The 21,319-nt window shown below is 41.6% G+C and overlaps 1 protein-coding gene across 4 annotated transcripts in view; it reads right to left on the bottom strand.

Moving 5' to 3' along the window:
- The window catches only part of DNM1L (dynamin 1 like), a 63,665-nt gene extending 60,041 nt beyond the window's left edge, over window positions 1–3,624 (bottom strand). For 3 of the 4 annotated variants that reach the window (XM_081250092.1, XM_081250093.1, XM_081250094.1), the window contains exon 1: window positions 3,435–3,612. In XM_081250092.1, coding sequence (XP_081106218.1) covers window positions 3,435–3,536 — 102 coding nt within the window. In that variant the 5' untranslated portion in view covers window positions 3,537–3,612. Of the gene's footprint in view, window positions 1–3,434 lie in introns of all 4 variants that reach the window. The other variant, XM_081250091.1, reaches the window with a different exon arrangement.
- Window positions 3,625–21,319: the final 17,695 nt, after the last annotated feature.

Here is a 21,319-nt window from a genome sequence, read left to right as displayed (position 1 = left end):
AATGCTCTGGAATTAGATAGTGGCAATGGTTGCATAACCTTGTGAATATACTAAAAACCACTGAATTGAACACTTTATAATGTTGGGGTTTATGTTATATGGATTATATTTTAATTTTTTAAATGTTAAATTTGAACAGTTGGTTTGCAGATTGGTCATTTAAAATCCAAGATTCCTTTTCCTCCTGTATCTGTCTGAATTACTGAAAGTGGAGTGCTGAAATTACCAAAATAAAAGGCAAAGTGAAAAGCACAGGGCTTCCCTGGTGGCACAGTGGTTAAGAATCCTCCTGCCAATGCAGGGGACACGGTTTCGAGCCCTAGTCCGGGAAGATCCCACATGCCACAGAGCAACTAAGCCCATGCGCCACAACTACTGAGGCTGAGCTCTAGAGCCTGCAAGCCACAACTACTGAGCCCGCAGGCCTAGAGCCCGTGCTCTGCAACAAGAGAAGCCACCGCAATGAGAAGCCCAAGCACCACAACGAAGAGTAGCCCCCGCTTACCTCAACTAGAGAAAAGCCCGCACGCAGCAACAAAGACCCAGTGCAGCCAAAAATAAAATAAAACAAACAAACAAACAAAAAAGCACAATACTAGCAGCACTGAGCCAGAGTCTCAGGTTAATGTCATCTGTATTGAGATTCCTATACTAGGTTGTGGTTTGGATTACATACCTGGAGGGCTCCCCCTTCCAATTCTCAACTTAAGAAACAGTGATTAAATTTCCCAAGTTGAGTCACAAATGTCATTGAAATCTTATCTCCTTCTCCACCTGCAAAGTACACCAAGGTCTAAAAGTATCAACCTTCTCTCTCCCCATTTTCTGGTCTTTCCACACAGAGGATCTCGGCTAGAGAAAAAGGAAAGCAATATATTCAGCTAAATCATAAAAACTGTGAATGATCGACAGCTGTAAACATCTCTCTCCTCAACTTCTCCAACTCTCTGGGCCCCCAAAACAGTATTATTTGGGCAATTTGAGAAATCAAAGTTTAAAATATTTAGGGGTCAGCAAAGGTTGCCTGGCAGTTGATACTTTGGAGCAAGAATGCCACCAAAACCAACCTACTACTTAACAGCAGTACGCCCTTAGACTAGGCTTCCCTGCTTTTTCCAGTTTCATGCACTATAAAATCAAAGACTCACTAATATACTATACACATCTATGAACCATCTGCATCAGAATCGGCTATGGTGCCTGGAGCACCCCAGACTTATAAAATCAAAATCTTTGGGGATGGGGTCCAGGAAACTTATTTTCAAAGTAATTCTTATATACACTCAAGTTTGAGAATCACTGTTATAAAAAGTTCCCCAAAATGGGACCTGTAGCCATTTAAAGTACAGGTAAAGCGTAAGACAGAGACATGATCACTGCCACTGAGAAATTTACCAGTTGAACTACGTACAGAACATTTACTACATCTGGAACTCACTCACTGTACACTACTCCATTAAATATGAATGTGAAGTGCTGTATATATACATGTTACACAACATTAACTAGCCTAGATGACAAAGTAGTGGTGTACTTGTATTCAAATCAAGAAGAGGTTTTTTTCCCACCATATTGAGGAAACTATGGGAGAAAAGACATTGCGTCTATTCTTATTTATTTCTTCTGTACCTGAATAATAAAGGACTGAATTTCAGCTAATAAGGACATAAATGGAGATAACCCTCATTAAATCAAGTCTAAAAACTGAATATTTCCCTTCAGAGTAATTCCAAACATCAACATGCAAAAGTGGCATATAATTATCACTACTAGGATGGTTTTTGCTGGCATATGTTAATGGCTTTCACAATGGTGAAATCTTTACTTTTCTACCCTGTCCCCTCCTCAATTTTGCGAACAGGTGTACTCACTGAAATAAATTCTATTTCATGTAAGAAAAATCCTTCTTGATTTTAAACTATTTATACTGACACACTATAGCTCTGATTCTTTTACTGCTTCATGCTTAAAAAGCATTGAGACTCTCTTAAAAGTATATGGAAAGTTTCTGGTCCTACAGCTAGGAAACACTTCCAAATTACTACCCAAGAAGATTTAATTTATATAATCTCCTCTAATTTTATTTACAAAAACAGATCGGTTTTGATGATAAAAGCCCCAGTGTTTTAAAAATACTATCTAGTAACTCATTCAAAATATTTATGGAGCATCTCCTACATACCCCAGACTGTTCCAAGAGCTAGGAATAGGAACACAGCAGTAAACAAAATATACTCAAAAAATATATTTCTCATAATTTATTATGTTGATGACCCAGAGTCTCTAGTCATTACAAATATTAAGGCAGGATTGGGCAGAATCTATACCAATCCCATGGCCAACCAAGGAAATGTGTTTCTGAAATAATTTCTATTGCTTTAACTATTTAAAAGTCCCTCCCGCCCACCTTAGGATATCTATGGTTTCCAAGGTTTCCAGTGTCTGGACATACTCTATTATATTTTTAAGTTCCCTCTCAAAATAGTTATATCCTACACATCAATTTTGTAGCGATGAACCTCGTGGAAAGTGAGGAAACCGTCCCCTTTCCAATAGAAAACATCATTAAAAAAGGAAAGCACTAAAATCAATATACTAAGTAATCTCTAAAATGCGTTTCTCTGAACTCTAATAAAAAAAGGCCTATGGTTGATTACTCTTCAACCAAGAAAAGCAGCAGGCAGAAAAAATGAAACTTATACTTCTCTGTCACTTCTAGAAATAACATTTATTTCTTCAATATTTCCGCATATAAAAATGTGTTATCTATAAGAAATGCCAACATGAAAGGACCAGAGAACCTTGATGCCCAATTTAGATGGAAGACAAAAACCACAGCCTACGCAGAAAAATCGGATATCCCTCCTAACACCCACAAACTCCAAGTACAAGTTGGTTTGGGGTTTTTTTTGTTTTTAACTGCTTTCGCGTTCTCGAAACCTGGATTACACTGCAGGAAAACACTCAGGTGCACACAGTAGCGGCCTTCTCGGCCCCGACTCCGCAGTTCCAAAACTGACTCCGCAGCCCCTGAGCAAGGCAAGGAGGGAAATAAAACACCCCGCCGCCCTGAAACCAATCAAGAAAGGGCTACCCTCCCCGCGCGCCCAGTGCGGCCCCGAGTGCCCCGCGCGTCCCCCAGCCGCCCTTGGAAGCAGCGGCCCGCGGGCGAAGCCGCGCCTGGTCCCGACGGACTCCAGTTCGGCCCGCCCGCCCGTCCGTCCCGCCCACGGGACCCGCGGGACCGCCGCGCCGGCTCCGCCCCTCGCCTCCGGGCCGGGCCCTGGACTACCAGCCCCAGAGGAACGCCCAGGCGCAACAGCGCCCTCCTTCCACAGGCCGCGACGGCCAGTCTGGGAGCAAGCGCTGCCGCAGTCCCGTCCAGGCCCGCGCCCCGGGCTCTGGCCTGGGCGGAAGCCATCCTCGTCTCTCACCTGCGTTCCCACCACCACAATCTGAGGCAACTGGATGATGTCGGCGCCCACCGTATTGAATACGTCCTGGAGCTTGTTGATTACAGGAATTAGCGCCTCCATAACTCGGAAAATACTGAACCCCCGCCCGGCCGGCCGCGGCAATGAATGGGGCCGCGGCCCAGAGTCCGCCTCCTTCCTCCTCTCCTCCGCCCTCTCCTCGGGAGCCAGCACCCATTGGACCCCGCCCCCCCGCTACCTGCCCCCTCCCGACAGGCCATGCGCCAAGAGGGAGGTGTGGGGAAACAAAGGCTGCCGGGAGTTGTAGTTCTGACGCGGAGGACCTCTGGGGCCTACAGCTTCCAGAAGGCTGCGCGGCGCGGGCGAGTGGCCTACGGGGAGAGAGGGGTTCTTGGGGCGAGGATGCTTCCTTGGCTCCTGTCAAAAGATTAGGGAGCGAGGCCCAGAGAGTCGGAAGGAAGAGATACATTTATGCCTATCCTCGAGGCAAAACCAGTGTGAAAATTCCGGATAGGAATATGTGTTAAGTATAACGGAGTCTCTTGATATCCAGGACGTCATTTCCTGATAAAGGACACTTTCTCAAGTAGGGTGGTTTAGAAAGGCTTAGAGAAGAGCTCCATAGCCTCAGACACCCTAACCACGTACAAAAGGTCTGTAGGCTGATACTAAAAGATGTGCTGTTTTGCAACAATGCAAAACCAGCTCAAGTTAGGACACGAGGGTTCTCCAGGATGTTTGTTAAAATGTGTTTAGAAAGAATCTGAAAGTGTCAGAGTTTTAGAGGGGAAGGGCTGGGCCCTCATTCTCTATATTCTATATAAGTCTTTATTCACTGTGACCTGATTGCTGGCAAAGTGGAGAGCTGATAACTGCCTTACTAGCTGTTTGCTAAGTGTGCTTACTGTTCTATTCCTAAATGTTTTTCTTTTTAGACAGATAGTATCTCTCCTCTACTGTGAACCTCCAAAGGTTTCCTCTCTCAAAATAAAAAAAGGTGACATCTGTGCAAAGATCCAAAGTAAAGGAGGAGAAAGACCCCTTCCCTACTTGATTTTTTTTCCATAGTGTGTATCTCCATCTAACATGCTATATACTGAACTTGTTTACTCTCTCTCTCTTCTAGATTATCAGCTCCTAGATGCCAGGGATTTTTTGACTATTTAATTCACTGATGCATCCCTAGCCCCTGGAAAGGGACAAACAAGATAGTCCCAAACTCAGTACCCTCTGAGTTTACAATCTAACAGAGGATGACACCATTATAGACAAACGGATAAAGTGCTATGACTGGGTTTATTATGGACTGCTTTTTCTAGTCCGAGAGGGGAGTGAAAGTTCAAGCAAGACTTCCTAGAAGTCACTAGATATAATCTCCTTGAGAGTGAGGACTACCTCCAGTAGTGGAAGTTGTGCCCTGCACAACTTCACTGGGTACCATTAACCACAGCCATACACAGTGGCCCTGGGGAATATGCTTGATTTGTTCAACAGAACACATGATAGACACTCAATAAATACTTTTTTAAGCTTTATTTATTTTATTTATTTATTTTTGACTGTGTTGGGTCTTTGTTGCTGTGCACGTGCTCTCTCTAGTTGTGGTGAGTGAGGGCTACTCTTCGTTGCAGTGTGTGGGCTTCTCACTGCGGTGGCTTCTCTTGTTGCAGAGTACGGGCTCTAGGTGTGCGGACTTCAGTAGTTGTGGCACGTGGGCTCAGTAGTTGTGGCTCACTGGCTCTAGAGCACAGGCTCAGTAGTTGTGGCACACGGGCTTAGCTGCTCCGTGGCATGTGAGATCTTCCCGGACCAGGGATTGAACCTGTGTCCCCTGCATTGGCAGGTGGATTCCTAACCAGTGAGCCACCAGGGGAGTCCCTCAATAAATACTTTTGAACAAATGAATTAAATATCATCTAAGCTAAGATCTGAAGGTCCACTAGTGGTGTTTTGGCATCAAGTTTTACGAACATTTCTTTCTCTCTAATTCTTTTGTTTGTTTTAATTTCAGAGACAAAAATGAGACAAGAACTTCAGAACTCCAAAAACAGAAAGCAGACCAAAGAGATTTATTCCAAGTCCTTTTATTTTCTACCAAAGATAATATTATATAACAGTCAGATGTTACCCACTTTGTTTCTCAGCCCTCCATTGCTGGAACTTTTGTTCTCTTCTTTTTCTCTGAGCAGTCTATATTCCTTCCAAGAAGAAAAGGCAGACAAAAGGAGAGGGTGGGTTCACAGTGAAGCTCCATGGGCATAACCAGTAACTGCTTCATAGGGGCAAGGTGCCCTGGGGCAACAACGATGCAACTGCTTTTCCTTTATTTGTGGCACCAAAGGACATAGTCTTTTTTTTATTTGCTAATGGCAAAGTTTAAAGAGCAAGCATACATATATTCAAAAAGTGCAATGTCATGAATTTTGGATGGCATTATATATTTCCATTTAAATTATAAAAATATCTGTTGGGATGGAACATACAAAGCCTTGTATTAACATGCCTCAGGAACAATAGGGACTGCTCTTTAATTCTCTTTTTTTAGGGGAAGGAAGAATGATCAAATGGCCAGTGCTCAGAAGTCCTCCTGTCACCCCCACCATCACTTAGGTTAAAGCAGGATTGTCCAGTACTTGTCTAGACTCTAGAGCATTGAGCTCATCGCTCACAGAGGAAAGAAAAGTGTTTGAGGCTGTAGAAACAGGCCTTGGAAAAGAGTGGCTCTAATTTGATGACTTTTTTTTAACATAAGGCGGGCACACTAAGTGCAGTGTGTTTCACTGGAAGCAAACAAAGCAAACCTATTTGGATTTTCACATTTTAATTTCAGAACACTTGCTTGTGGGAAAGCCACTTAGCCAATTAGTATGTCTTTCCTCATCTAAAGTAGAATAATGTGTTTTTGAGTGGGTTGCTATGAAATCACATTAAGCTGTTATCAGATTCTGTCTCCAAAGTCTTTTTATTTTTATTTATTTGGTTGCAACTGGGTGTTAGTTCTGGCACGCGGGCTCCTTAGTTGTGGCGTGTGAACTCTTAGTTGCGGCATGCATGTGGGATCTAGTTCCCTGACCAGGGATTGAACCTGGGTCCCCTGCATTGAGAGCACAGAGTCTTATCCACTGTGCCACCAGGGAAATCCCTCCAAAGGCTTTTTAAAAAATTCTCCTTCAGCCATCCCTCCCTCACTTTAGGTTTATGATTTAGGAAGGACAGTTTAGTTGCAAGTCACAGAAATTTAACTCAAACTAACTAATTTAACTCAAAAAGAGGAATTAACTAACTTGTATAACCATAGTGCTGACATGGCCTTGGCCTCAAAAAATAACTGGAACCAGGGGCTCAGGTAGCATCAGAACTCTCTACCTCTTATCTCTGCTTCTCTCTGCATCATCTACCTCATTATCTCAAACCCCTGTATTCTTGTGAATGAAGAAGGCGGGCAGTCATGGAGGCTGTTGGGAGATCTCACTGAGCAAGCTTCCTCAGGGCAGATGAGGTTGAGCGAATCTGGGGAGGAACTGAAACTAAGTTTCCACCCTATTTCCCTGGCATAGGAGTTTCCTATTGTTGTTTTAACAAATTACCACAAACTTAGTGGCTTAAAACAACAAAAATGTATTATCTTACATCTCTGTAGGTCAGAAGTCCAACATGGATCTCACTGGGCTAAAATCATAGTATCATCAGGGTTGCATTCCTTCTGGAGCCTCTATGGAAGAGTCAATATCCTTGCCCTTTCCAGATTTCAGACCTCTCACATTCCTAGCTCTTGACACCCTACGAACATCTTCAAAGCTAACAATGTCACATCTCTTTGACCCTGACCCTTCTTCTGGTCATCACATGTCTCTCTGACCACAGCAAAGATAGATAGGTTCTCTGCTTTTTAGGGACTCCTGATTAGATTGTCCCACCTGGATAACCCAGGACAATCTCCCCATAGCAAGGTCTGTACCTTTAGTCCTATCTACAAATCCTGTCTTTTTTTTTTTTTTTTTTTTTTTTTGCCGTACGCGGGCCTCTCACTGCTGTGGCCTCTCCCATTGCGGAGCACAGGCTCCGGACGCACAGGCTCAGCGGCCATGGCTCATGGGCCCAGCAGCTTTGCGGCATGTGGGATCTTCCCGGACCGGGGCACGAACGCGCGTCCCCTGCATCGGCAGGCAGACTCTCAACCACTGCGCCACCAGGGAAGCCAAATCCTGTCTTTTGCCATGTAAAATTCACAGGTTCCAGGGATTAGGTCATGGACATGTCTGAGGGGCCATTATTCTGCCTGCCACACCACGTTAAGATGATTGGTCTAGGGATGGACCTGACCCAAAGAGGGCCTTCGACCTGACCCAAAGAGAGCCTTCTCTGAGAATTTTTTAACTTGAGTTAGCCAGATAATTTTCTCTCTCTCTGGTTATGGAACTGTAAGTATGTGAGTCACTGACTCCAGAGATCATTTTTCCTACCACTTGGTTTTAGAGAATAAAGTAGAATCCTCATTCAGCATAAAAAAATTCCCCAAACCCAACAATTGTTCCGTACTTCTAAATGTACATATACAGTACATAATCTTAGATTCTAATCTCCATAGTTAATCACTCCCTCTTTTCCTTGTTGCCCTTTTCACACGATATTATTTATTGAGTACTTACTGTATGTGAGGCACTGTGCTAAGCATTTTATGATGTAGAAACTAAGGCTCAAAGGGTTTAAGTAAAGTAGTACGTTTACATAGCTAGTATGTGGCAGAGCTGGGATCAAAGCAGGCTATTTGGGGGGCTTCCCTGGTGGCGCAGTGGTTGAGAGTCCGCCTGCCGATGCAGGGGACACGGGTTCATGCCCCGGTCCGGGAAGATCCCACATGCCGCAGAGCAGCTGGGCCCGTGAGCCATGGCCGCTGAGCCTGCGCGTCTGGAGCCTGTGCTCCGCAATGGGAGAGGCCACAGTAGTGGGAGGCCCGCATACCGCGAAAAAACAAAAACAAAACCAAAAACAGGCTATTTGGCAAACTCTTAACCTATACACATATGTTTGTTCATTCATTCCCTCATTTATTCAACACATATTCATCAAGTACCATTAGGCATATGGATCTTAGCCAGACACTCTATTTGCTAAAGGGAGGGGGTACTGTGGACATGACAGTAACATGCCTTTCCCCCTTAGCCAACACTGAGCTCACTGAAGGTGGTAGTGGTGTCTTATTTAGCTAGTTATCTCTACAACTTAGTCTGATGCTTGTTACATAGTACCACTCTAGTGGACTTGGAGTTTCCTTTTCTTTCACTTGGAAAAGCTGGAATAGCAAGGATTTAACCAGCTCTGAATAGGTACAATTGCAATTAGGATTTGCAGTCAAACCCAACAAAAACATAATGAAGCTGGCCTGGCATAGGACTCCTCATCATCTTAGCTGCCAAGTTACTTTGCTAGGGTGTAGGCTGGCTTCACTCTAACTTAAAATCCCTAAAGAGAGAGTTTATTTTGAATTAATAACTGGAAATCATTTTAATAGTTCTTGCAAAATATCATTCAAACTATTTTTAATAGCATAAGCATCCAATATCATTTTATGCCAACATTTTGATCATCAGTCATAGCAAAGCTGCCATCATTAGTGCCTTCAAATCATAGTGGAATGTGCAGATCTAATGTTAATATAAAATACACAACTCTGATGGGGAAGCCTCTTTGTCATATTTTGGAAACTGTCCATATTTTGCAAAGACAATAAGGTAAGCAGCTTTTATCAATTTGCGCTATTCCCCAGGCCTCAAGCTTAAGACAAACTTTGTCAGCAAGTGCGGGGAAACTGTCTGCAGATGGCAGAGTCAAGTGGTTCAGAAGCCAGCAACTGAATCTGGCAAGATACTGACAGCCCGTTAGAGGGCAGTGTGACAACACAATTAATAGTAAAGTCTTGTTTCTTCTCCCTAGACTGTTTTCTTCCCTTTACTCCACACCCATACACCAGTGGAACTTAGCCCTTCCTTTAATCCTCCCACCCCCAAAACATGTGGCATATTTTATTAACTGTTTGAGATAATAGAGTGATTTTACATCACAATAATGCCAACAACAAAATAGTACATGTTAGGCATCCCTGTTCTTAAACTACTTCACCTACCCTGTCACTGGGAATTTCTCATTAGCCTCTTTACATCTGCACTCCAGGTTCCCAAAATGTTGTTTGGCATTCTTAGAAGCTCTTCAAACCTCCTTTCTCCTCTGTTTTTCAGGATTCATCTCCCCTATACCAGCTCAGAGCCCACACTTTATGACGAAGAGAAATGTAGCTTTTCAGCCCTTGGTTAGCTGCCTTTGCATATCCAAAGGCTCACTGATAAACTGTGGTAAACAGAAGGGACACCTATTCAGGATTTCTTCCTTCAGCAGCCAGGCCTAGGAGAGACTTTGAACATCTCTCCTTTCTAATTCCCAACCAGTCCATCTACTCAGTAGTGGGCAGCATGAGTCAATTTGAGTTTTAAGAAGCAGTTTTCGGGCTTCCCTGGTGGCGCAGTTGTTGAGAGTCCGCCTGCCAATGCAGGGGATGAGGGTTTGTGCCCCGGTCCGGTAAGACCCCACATGCCGCGGAGCGGCTAGGCCCGTGAGCCATGGCCGCTGAGCCTGTGCATCCAGAGCCTGTGCTCCACAATGGGAGAGGCCACAACAGTGAGAGGCCCGCGTACTGCAAACAAACAAACAAAAAAAAGAACCAGTTTTCTAGAAATGCTGTACAGTTGTGATGGATGATAAAACTTACACATCAATGACACAGCAAAATTAGTGAATAAGGCAGCATATCATAAGTACTAAGTATATTATATATAATATGTATAAAGGTTTATCCAACAGTTGACTTTTTGTTTCTTTCTGATGGCTTTTATTTATTCTCATTCCTCTTCAGTTACTGAATGTTTGACTAAATGGATAAATGGATGTATGAATGAATGAATGAATAAATGGTTTGCGTATTAAATATACTTCATCTGGGCTAGTCAGGAACTAAGAGGTGTTGTTTTAGACTTAGTATAGCATGAGGGAAGAAGTTCTGAATTTTTTTTAGAGGGTATTGGGGGTAGGAGTTTATTAATTAATTTATTTATTTTTGCTGCGTTGGGTCTTCGTTTCCGTGCGAGGGCTTTCTCTAGTTGTGGCAAGCGGGGGCCATTCTTCATTGCGGTGTGCGGGCCTCTCACTATCGCGGCCTCTCTTGCTGCGGAGCACAGGCTCCAGACACGCAGGCTCAGCAGTTGTGGCTCACGGGCCCAGTCGCTCTGCGGCACGTGGGATCCTCCCAGACCAGGGCTCGAACCCGTGTCTCCTGCACCAGCAGGCAGACTCTCAACCACTGCGCCACCAGGGAAGCCCCTAGAAGTTCTGAATTAATTATCCTCTTTAAGAAGCTGTGACCTTACTCCCAACCTCAATCTATGAAATGGGAATAGTAACATAACTACTAAGGATGTGACCTACTACCAAAACAAAAGTAAGTTTTTAAGCAGCATTAGCAGTACTAGTAAACTAATGCAAAGGTAGAAAATTTTATACATCCAAATCCCTACAGCAGTCTTAAATGTGTGCCTCTGTTCACACCACTGGCAAAAACAAAAGCAAACAGAACAAAAATGAAAACAAAAGAATTAATTACTATATGAAATACTAAAGATAGAAAGGTGAACAAAACACATTCATTGACATTCCTCAAAACCCCTCACATCTCTTCTCTTCTCATTCTTTCCTCTCAGGAAGAAAATCATCAAGTAACCAGAATTAATATGTAAGTCAGCACATAGGAGATGAACCTAGCCTGGGCTTCCTAGATTAAAGGATGAATAGGAGTTGACCTGTCAAAAAGAAGAGAAAGAACTTCCAGACCAGACAGAGGGAGCAGCCTGTGCAAAAGTGAAGAGAAAGGAAAGGACGTGAGACATTCTGGATGCTTTAAACAGTTTCATGTGGCTAAGTATAGGGCATGAGGTCTGCAAGGAAATGGTGAGTGGCAAGGCTAATAGCCGGTCAGATGGAGGTGAACTCATAAGAGTGAGAAGCTAGAGATGTATCCCGAGGTAATGAAGAAAATCAGAAGAGTGACCAAAGAGAGACATAATCTTATGAATTTTACAAAGATCACCCCCATCCCACTGAATTGGGATGAAGTAAGGGAGAACAGGAAACCAGATAGGGAGTATTGCGGTAATTCAAGTCAGAGATGATCGTAATGTATTCTGTGGATATAATATATCCGTAATATATCCTAGGGTGGTAATGATGGAGATGGAGAAACCTGAACAAATTTAGAATAGATGCACTTGTCCAGAGGACATAAAGAAGAAGAAAAACTACCAAGGGCAGAATGGGCAATAGTATTATTTAAGAGGAGACAGAAGAAGGATGTTAAAGAAATAAATCATAAAATAGTGACCAAAAAGATAAAAGGAAAAGTAAAGGAGAATAGCTTGTTCAAAATGTATTTCAACCTCTTTCTCGTGGGCTTTTTCTTTAATTTTTTTCTTTTGCTTCAGAAGCTAAAAACTAAAAGCTACATTTCCCAATATATTTGCAACAAAGTGCTCCAGATTAATTTTAGTTCCATAAAACAGATGTATTCACTTATGGCTTAAATTCTGAACTAAATTGTGAGAGGATGGAGGAGTTACACAAGGCATTCATTTTGCTTGTGCAGACCCTGGGAAGCATGACGTGGCTCTGGAGTTGATGGTTCTGATAATGCTTTCCTGATTCTCAGATACTGGCTGAAGTGAAGAGATCCTGAGAGACAGCTCCTGATTGTGGTAAATATATCAGTAACCCTAGGTGTCCCAATTGTTCTGGGAGTAATTCCTGGATGTCTAGACTAGAGCCTGTTTTTCCAGTCATTCTAACAGATTCTTAAGCATCTAATTCCATGTATTGTCTCTTTCTGCATAAATTTGATAGATAAGTGTACTCATTCCCTAGGGCTGTTGTGGCAAAGTACCACAAACTGGTTGCTTTATGACAACAGAAATTTATTGTCTCACAGTCCTGGAAGCTAGCGTCCAAAATCAAGATGTCAGCAGGATTGGTCTCTTGTAAGGGTTGTGAGGGAGAATCTGTTCCATTCTTCTCCACTAGCTTTTAGCAACCCCAAGCATTTCTTGTTTTGTGGCAGCATAACTCCAATCTCTGCCTCTATCTTCACATGGCAATCTGCTCCCTGCATGTGTTCACATCATCTCCCTTCTGTGCGTCTGTCTCTGTGTCCAAATGCCCTCCTTTTATAAAAGCACCAGCCTTGGGCTTCTCTGGTGGCGCAGTGGTTAAGAATCCTCCTGCCAATGCAGGGGACACAGGTTCAAGCCCTAGTCCAGGAAGATCCCACATGCCGCAGAGCAACTAAGCCTGTGTGCCACAACTACTGAGCTTGTGCTCTAGAGCCTGCGAGCCACAACTACTGAGCCCACATGCCACAACTACTGAATCCCGCACACCTAGAGCCCATGCTCCGCAGCAAGAGAAGCCACTGCAATGAGGAGCCCGTGCACCACAACAAAGAGTAGCCCCCACTCACTGCAACTAGAGAAAGCCCACGCACAGCAACAAAGACCCAATGCAGCCTAAATAAATAAATAAATAAATAAATAAATAAATAAGTTTATTTTAAAAAAAGAATAAGTACCAGTCTTATTGAATTAGGGTTCACTCTAATGCCCCCATTTTAAGGGGAGACAGAAAAAGGATTTTAACTTGAAGGCATTTTTAACTTGATTACCTCTGTAAACATTCAATTTCCAAATAAAATTATTTTCTGAGGTACTGGTGGAATAACGTTCAATCCATAACAAGGAGTATGACAGGAATATTTGGTATTCTTTAAATGTTCATGTAGTTCTCATAGTTCCCAGCTTCCTTTGCAGCTTGGTTGGGGTCACGTGACTAGCTCTGCAATAACTATGAGCAGAGGTGTTGTGTGTTTCTTCTGAGCTGGTACCTTGAACATGGACTTCTTGCCTCCAGAACTGTAAGAAAGTAAATGTCTGTTGCTCAAGCCAACCAGTCTGTAGTATCTTGTTATAACAGCTTGAGCTGGTTTCTGGTAAGACCCCTCTTTCTACATTGCAGATAGCTGTCTTCTTCATTTTGTGTGTGTGTGTGTGTTTAAGTGTTGGTCTTGTTTAAAAAAATATGGAACGCTTCACAAATTTGTGTGTTATCCTTGTGCAGGGGCCATGCTAATCTTCTCTGTATCATTCCAATTTGAGTATATGTGCTGTCAAAGTGAGCACAATGGCTGCTTTCTCAGTGTGTTCTCACGTAGCCTTTCCTCTGTACACATGTGGAAAGAGAGAGCTCTCTGGTGTCCCTTCCTCTTCTTATAAGGATACCAGTCCTATCGCATAAGGGCCCCACATGTATGACCATTTAACTTTAATCAACTCTTTATAGGCCCTATCTCCAGTTACATCACACTGGGGGTTAGGGTTTCAATATATGAATTTAGAGGAGGCACAGTTCAGCCCATAACAATGTCATTAAATGAATGATAAAAAATATAAAAAAGCTCACTGCAGATCGTACTCTCCAGATGAGAACCACTGTTAATAGCTTCTTTCTGTTCATACTTTTCACTGTCCAGGTGCAAACATATAATATAAATTAGATCATACTACACATACAGTTCTATTTTTTCACTTAGAGTGAAAAAGTTCCTTTTATTATAGTTTTTCTTCACTTATTACTGTATTACAGATGTTTTCCATACCAGTACATAAAAATATCAAAATATTCTTCCCAATGGCTGCATAGTAGTCTCTTATAAGGATTATTATAATTTATTTAATAGTTTTTCTCTTAGTAGATGATAGATCACTTTGAATTTTTTATTATGAACAATGTTGCAGAAAATATCCCTATACATTTGTGTATTCGTAATTATGTTAATATTTCTGCAAAGTAGACTCCTAGAAATGAAATTGCTAAGTCAAAGGCTATGCATCTTTAAAATCTAAATAGATACTGTGTGCTAGTTTAAGTACGTAGGAGTACCCATTTCCTCATACCCACCCTTGGGTAGTATCAATAATTTTACTTTTGCTAATTTAATCAGGTTTAAAAGGATTAATCTCCAAAATATACAGGCAGCTTATGCAGCTCAATATCAAAAAACCAAACAACCAAAAAAAAACCAAACAACCAAAGAAGATGTGGCACATATATACGATGGAATATTACTCAGCCATAAACAGAAATGAAATTGAGTTATTTGTAGTGAGGTGGATGGACCTAGAGACTGTCATACAGAGTGACGTGAGTCAGAAAGAGAAAAACAAATACCGTATGCTAACACATATATATATGGAATCTAATAAAATTAAATAAAAATGTTCTGAAGAACCTAGGGGCAAGACAGGAATAAAGATGCAGATGTAGAGAATGGACTTGAGGACACGGGGAGGGGGAACGGTAAGCTGGGACGAAGTGAGAGAATGGCATGGACATACATACACTACCAAGTGTAAAATAGATAGCTAGTGGGAAGCAGCCGCATAGCACAGGGAAGTCATCTCGGTGCTTTGTGTCCACCTAGAGGGGTGGGATAGGGAGGGTGGGAAGGAGACGCAAAAGGGAAGATATATGGGGATATATGTATATGTATAGCTGATTCACTTTGTTATAAAGCAAAAACTAGCATACTATTGTAAAGCAGTTATACTCCAATAAAGATGTTAAAAAAAAACAAGGAAATTTTCTGTTCTTTATGTGTTTGATTAAAAATCTATCTAAAAAAGTCTTGATGCCAATAACACTATCTCCATCCCACTTGTGACAAAATGTCTCCAGACTTTGCCAAATGTCCCTGGGGAGGGAGGAGAAAGGAGATAAAAAACCAGGTTGAGAACCACTGTTCTGGAGTGTGTGGAGGCAAAGAATAGGAATACACCCTGGCCACCCTCAAATTTCCTTTCTCCTTTACAAATATTTTGCTGCTTTGGAAAGGCTTTTTATGGATACCTTAATTCCTTTCTCTCTTCCAACTGGATAGCTGTTTCTGTTTTCATTCTAGTCACCCCAGGACAGGCTGAAGACATACCCTAGAGACACTTGGTGAAGTCTGCAGCTGGGAGGAGAGCAGGAGGGTGTGAGGTCATGGGAGCAGCCCAGAGACGGAAGTCTCCTCTGGACAGGGCTTGTGGTGTCTGGCCTGAACACAGCACTGAAGACTAATGTTCATCCCTCAATTTTGACTGTTACAGTGGTTCATAAAAGGGGGGTGGGCAGGTACAGGAAGAAGGGGAAGAATCAAAATCATTTGGGAGAAAATTATACATCCTTGTCCACCTGCCGGCACGTAGCATCAGGCACATCAAAATTGCAGCAAGGTGTGGGATAGGTGTGCATGTTTTCAACTCCACACAGAGTAGCAGTTAGGTGTTACTTCCTCCCACTCTCTCCTTCCAGTTGAACCACCTGCCTAAGAAGTTTTCTGTGATAGACGAATGGATAAAGAAGATGCGGTACATATATGCGATTGAATATTGCTCAGCCATAAAAAGGAACGAAATTGGGTCATTTGTTGAGACATGGATGGATCTAGAGACTGTCATACAGAGTGAAGTAAGTCAGAAAGAGAGAAACAAATATCGTATATTAACGCATATATGTGGACCTAGAAAAATGGTACAGATGAACCAGTTTGCAGGGCAGAAATAGAGACACAGATGTAGAGAACAAACGTATGGACACCAAGCGGGGAAAGCGGCGGGGGGTGGGGTGGGTGTGTGTGTGATGAATTGGGCGATTGGGATTAACATGTATACACTGATGTGTATAAAATTGATTTAAAAAAAGAAGTTTTCTGTGATATTTAACCTATTGAGGTGTAACCCTCAATAACAAGTTAAAGATGTTTTTTGAAGCATTATTCAAACTAGTGAAAAATGATGAAAACACTAATTTGAAAGGATATAGGCACCCCTATGTTCATTGCAACATTATTTATGATAGCCAAAATAAGGAAGCAACCTAAGTGCCCACTGATAAATGAATGGGTAAAGAACGTGTGGTATGATATAGATAATGGAATATTACTCAGCCATATATGCCAGTGCTTAGAGCATGATGTTAAATGAAACTAATAAAATCTCAGACTACAAACAGTGGGTCCCTATTTTATAAACAGATACCTATAATTGGGGATCAAGAATGAGTTGTGAAGGTCTATACCTTGGATTCAGGGTGGACATATTTGAGGAATTTACTCTGGTGTTTTTAAGGGAAGGAGAATAAGGGGACAGAATTGAGGGGGCAAAGGCAACTGGGAGGACCATAGAGCAGCTGCACTGTCAACTGTTATTCCCAGCAGAGCTGGATTAAGGGGTGGACCAGCAGGGGAGCTGTCCATGTTGCCACTGTAGGGGATGCTAAGGTATCAGTGAGCACTGTTGTGGTGGAAAACAGTGATATGGAGAAAACTGTATTTACCAGAATTCCTCTTAGGAACAGAATGTGGTTAAAATCACTTGTCATGGTTCGAAACCCCCAGGGGGCACTCTTGAACAACAGTACATGGTCTCTAAGCTGCTTTTAGCGAAACTGGGTCCAACTGATTTCCATCTTTTTATTTTGTGAATAGTAAGTATTGGGTTGGCCAGAAAGTTTGTTCGGGTTTCTGTAAGAGAACGAACTTTTTGGCCAACCCAATATATACAACTCTCTTGCCAAAACTGAAGAACCCAGAATACAGTAGAAGAGTTTGCCAGCTGCCCCAAAAGTCTTACTACTCAGCTCTTCCTTCTCTAAGTAAATGTTAAGCAAGCATTTCAGTAGCACTAATTTTAAGAGGCACGAAATTATTACTGTACCTGGGAACCTGTATATCCCATTGGGCCCTCATCCCTGGCCGCCTTCAGAGCTCATAAAGATCAGGATTATTGGCAGAAACTGGAAGAATTTTTCTTTGCTGTAAGCTGGTTGTTATGTTGGCCAAGGAAACTCTTGAATTCTAAGATCTAAGCAGCCTATGTTGTATAATTGGGGCTCAGGTGACAAATAGTGATGCAAAATGCGGGAGCTGGGGATGCTCTCTTCTGTGTGGAGCCAAGCTTAACTGCCAGATAACACCCTGCAGCTAAGAGGAAGTTTGAATCTGCCCTGCTGGCACCACGACTAGTAAATGATGGCAGGTGGTGAATGTCAGTAGTTCCTTAATAATGGCATGTTTCTTCTTAACTTCTAAATATAGTTTTTTTTTTTTTTTTTTTTTTTTTTTTTTTTGCAGTTCGCGGGCCTCTCACTGTTGTGGCCTCTCCCGTTGTGGAGCACAGGCTCCGGACGCACAGGCTCAGCGGCCATGGCTCACGGGCCCAGCCGCTCCGCGGCATATGGGATCCTCCTGGACCGGGGCACGAACCCGCGTCCCCTGCATCGGCAGGCGGACTCTCAACCACTGCGCCACCAGGGAAGCCCTAAATACAGTTTTTAGGCTTCAGAAAAGATGGAAAATACAGAGAAGAAAAGTTAGGAAAAAATCACCCAGGATTCCACTATTTTATTTTTAAATTTCAGACATTGATCTTTGCTTTGGCTGCTTGAAGTCTGATTTTCTGCTCTAATCTCATACTGGTTTCATGGTTTTCTTGCTTTAGGTTCTGAATTGTGAAATGTATAACTTGTTCTATTGCACCTTTTCTATTGTTGTTTGAAAACAGTAGAAGCTCAGGTCCTCTGTGGAATTTAGGACTTTTAAAATACATGAAGGTCTTCCCTGGTGGCGCAGTGGTTAAGAATCCACCTGTCAATGAAAGGGACATGGGATCAAGCCCTGGTCCGGGAAGATCCCACATGCCGTGGAGCAACTAAGCCTGTGCACCACAACTACTGAGCCTGTGCTCTAGAGCCCGCAAGCCACAACTACTGAAGCCTGCGCTCCTAGAGCCCATGCTCCGCAACAAGAGAAGCCACTGCAAAGAGAAGCCTGCGCACCGTAATGAAGAGTAGACCCAGCTCGCCGCAATTAGAGAAAGCCCACAGCAACAAAGACCCAAAACAGCCAAAAATAAATAAACAAAAAATATATAAATTAAAAAAATAATAAAATAAATGAAAATACATTAATGAAGGTCACTGATGCAGACCTTGGTCTCTCTGTGAGAACACTAAATGCATGAAGGAGCTCTGGAAGTTGGAAAGGTCAGAGATTTTATCAGCTTATTATCTCTTTTATTCTCACATGATTTTTTCCTACTCGAATTCCATTAGCATATCTTGGATCTCTTAAATAAACCAATCATTAATAAATATTAAAATAACCAGGAACAATCATAATACCTTTAATAAATTTGAAACAATGTGTCACTTTATAACGTTTTAGATATTGATTTGTTCAAAATTCCACTCTGATTAAAACAGGATGCTTCTCCTGTTTTTATTTCATTTTATAAGTCGTACATTAGGTTGAATCACAGATGACAAGTGTGGGATGGGTCAGAAATTCTCCTCGTGAATGTTGACATACACATATTTTGTGACAGTATGGCTAATATATTTTTAAATATCCAGAGTATTTTGTTTACAAAGAACATATCTTCTGATTAGAGGAATGACAAAATATGGGGATAGAATTATTTGTATGCTAAGAGAAATTTTAAAAGAAATTTAAAAGGAAACCTACTGTCAGCATATTCAAAGTAATCCTAGACCTTAAATATTGATACAATAAGCAACTAGCATATATACCCTGATACCAAAACCAGACAAAGATGTCACAAAAAAAGAAAACTACAGGCCAATATCACTGATGAACATAGATGCAAAAATCCTTAACAGAATACTAGCAAACAGAATCCAACAGCACATTAAAAGGATCATGTGGGGTTTATCCCAGAAGTGCAAGGATTCTTCAGTATATGCAAATCAATCAATGTGATACACCACATTAACAAATTGAAGGATAAAAACCAAATGATAGTCTCAATAGATGCAGAAAAAGCTTTTTACACTCATTTATGATAAAAACCCTCTAGAAAGTAGGCATAGAGGGAACTTACCTCAACATAATAAAGGCCATATATGACAAACCCACAGCCAATGTCATTCTCAATGGGGTAAAACTAAAACCATTTCCACTAAGATCAGGAACAAGACAAGGTTGCCCACTCTCACCACTACTATTCAACATAATTTTGGAAGTTTTAGCCACAGCAATCAAAGAAGAAAAAGAAATAAAAGGAATCTAAATTGGAAAAGAAGTAAAACTGTCACTGTTTGCAGATGATGTGATACTATACATAGAGAATCCTAAAGATGCTACCAGAAAACTACTAGAGCTAATCAGTGAATTTGGTAGAGTAGCAGGATACAAAAGTAATGCGCAGAAATCTCTTGCATTCCTATACACTAATGATGAAAAATCTGAAAGAGAAATTAAGGAAACACTCCCATTTACCACTGCAACAAAAAGAATAAAATGCCTAGGAATAAACCTACCTAAGGAGACAAAAGACCTGTATGCAGAAAACTATAAGACACTGATGAAAACATTAAAGATGATATGAACAGATGGAGAGATATACCACGTTCTTGGATTGCAAGAATCAACATTGTGGAAATGACTATACAACACAAAGCAATCTACAGATTCATTGCAATCCCTATCAAATTACCAATGGCATTTTTCACAGAAACAAAAATTTCACAATTTGTATGGAAACACAAAAGACCCCGAATAGCCAAAGCAATCTTGAGAAAGAAAGACAGAGCTGGAGGAATCAGGGTCCCTGACTTCAGACTATACTACAAAGCTACAGTAATCAAGACAGCATGGTACTGGCACAAAAACAGAAATATAGATCAATGGAACAGGATAGAAAGCCCAGAGATAAACCCACGCACCTATGGTCAACTAATCTATGACAAAAGAGGCAAGGATTTACAGTAAGGAAAAGACAGCCTCTTCAGTAAGTGGTGCTGGGAAAACTGGAGAGTTACATGTACAAGAATGAAACTAGAACACTCCCTAACACCAGACACAAAAATAAAATAAAAATGGATTAAAGACCTAAATGAAAGGCCAGACACTATAAAACTCTTAGAGGAATACATAGGCAAAACAGTCTGTGACATAAATCACAGCAAGATCCTTTATGACCCACCTCCTAGAGAAATGGAAATTAAAAACAAAAATAAACAAATGAGACCTAATGAAACTTAAAAGCTTTTGCAAAGCAAAGGAAACCATAAACAAGACAAAAAGACAACCCTCAGAATGGGAGAAAATAAATGAAGCAACTGACAAAGGATTAATCTCCAAAATACACAAGAAGCTCATGCAGCTCAATATCAAAAGAACAAAAAACCCAATCCAAAAATGGGCAAAAGACCTAAATAGACATTTCTCCAAAGAAGATATACAGTTTGCCAACAAACACATGAAAGTATGTTCAACCTCACTAATCATTAGAGGAATGCAAATCAAAACTACAATGAGGTGTCACCTCACACCAGTCAGAATGGTTGTCATCAAAAAATTTACAAACAATAAATGCTGGAGAGGGTGTGGAGAAGAGGAAACCCTCTCGCACTGTTGGTGGGAATGTAAATTGATACAACCACTATGGAGAACAGTATGGAGGTTCCTTAAAAAACTAAAAATAGAACTACCATACAACCCAGCAATCCCACTACTGGGCATTTACCCCGAGAAAACCATAATTCAAAAAGAGACATGTACCACAATGTTCACTGAAGCTCTATTTACAATAGCCAGGACATGGAAGCAACCAAAATGTCCATTGACAGATGAATGGATAAAGAAGATGTGGCACATACATACAATGGAATATTACTCAGCCATAAAAAGCAACAGAATTGAGTTATTTGTAGTGAGGTGGATGGACCTAGAGTCT

This window comes from Mesoplodon bidens (genome assembly GCF_964165515.1).
Source record: "Mesoplodon bidens genome assembly, chromosome: 11".
NCBI lineage: Eukaryota > Metazoa > Chordata > Mammalia > Artiodactyla > Ziphiidae > Mesoplodon > Mesoplodon bidens.
Note: the sequence above shows the minus strand (reverse complement) of the source record. Positions and strands in the feature narration are given on the sequence as shown.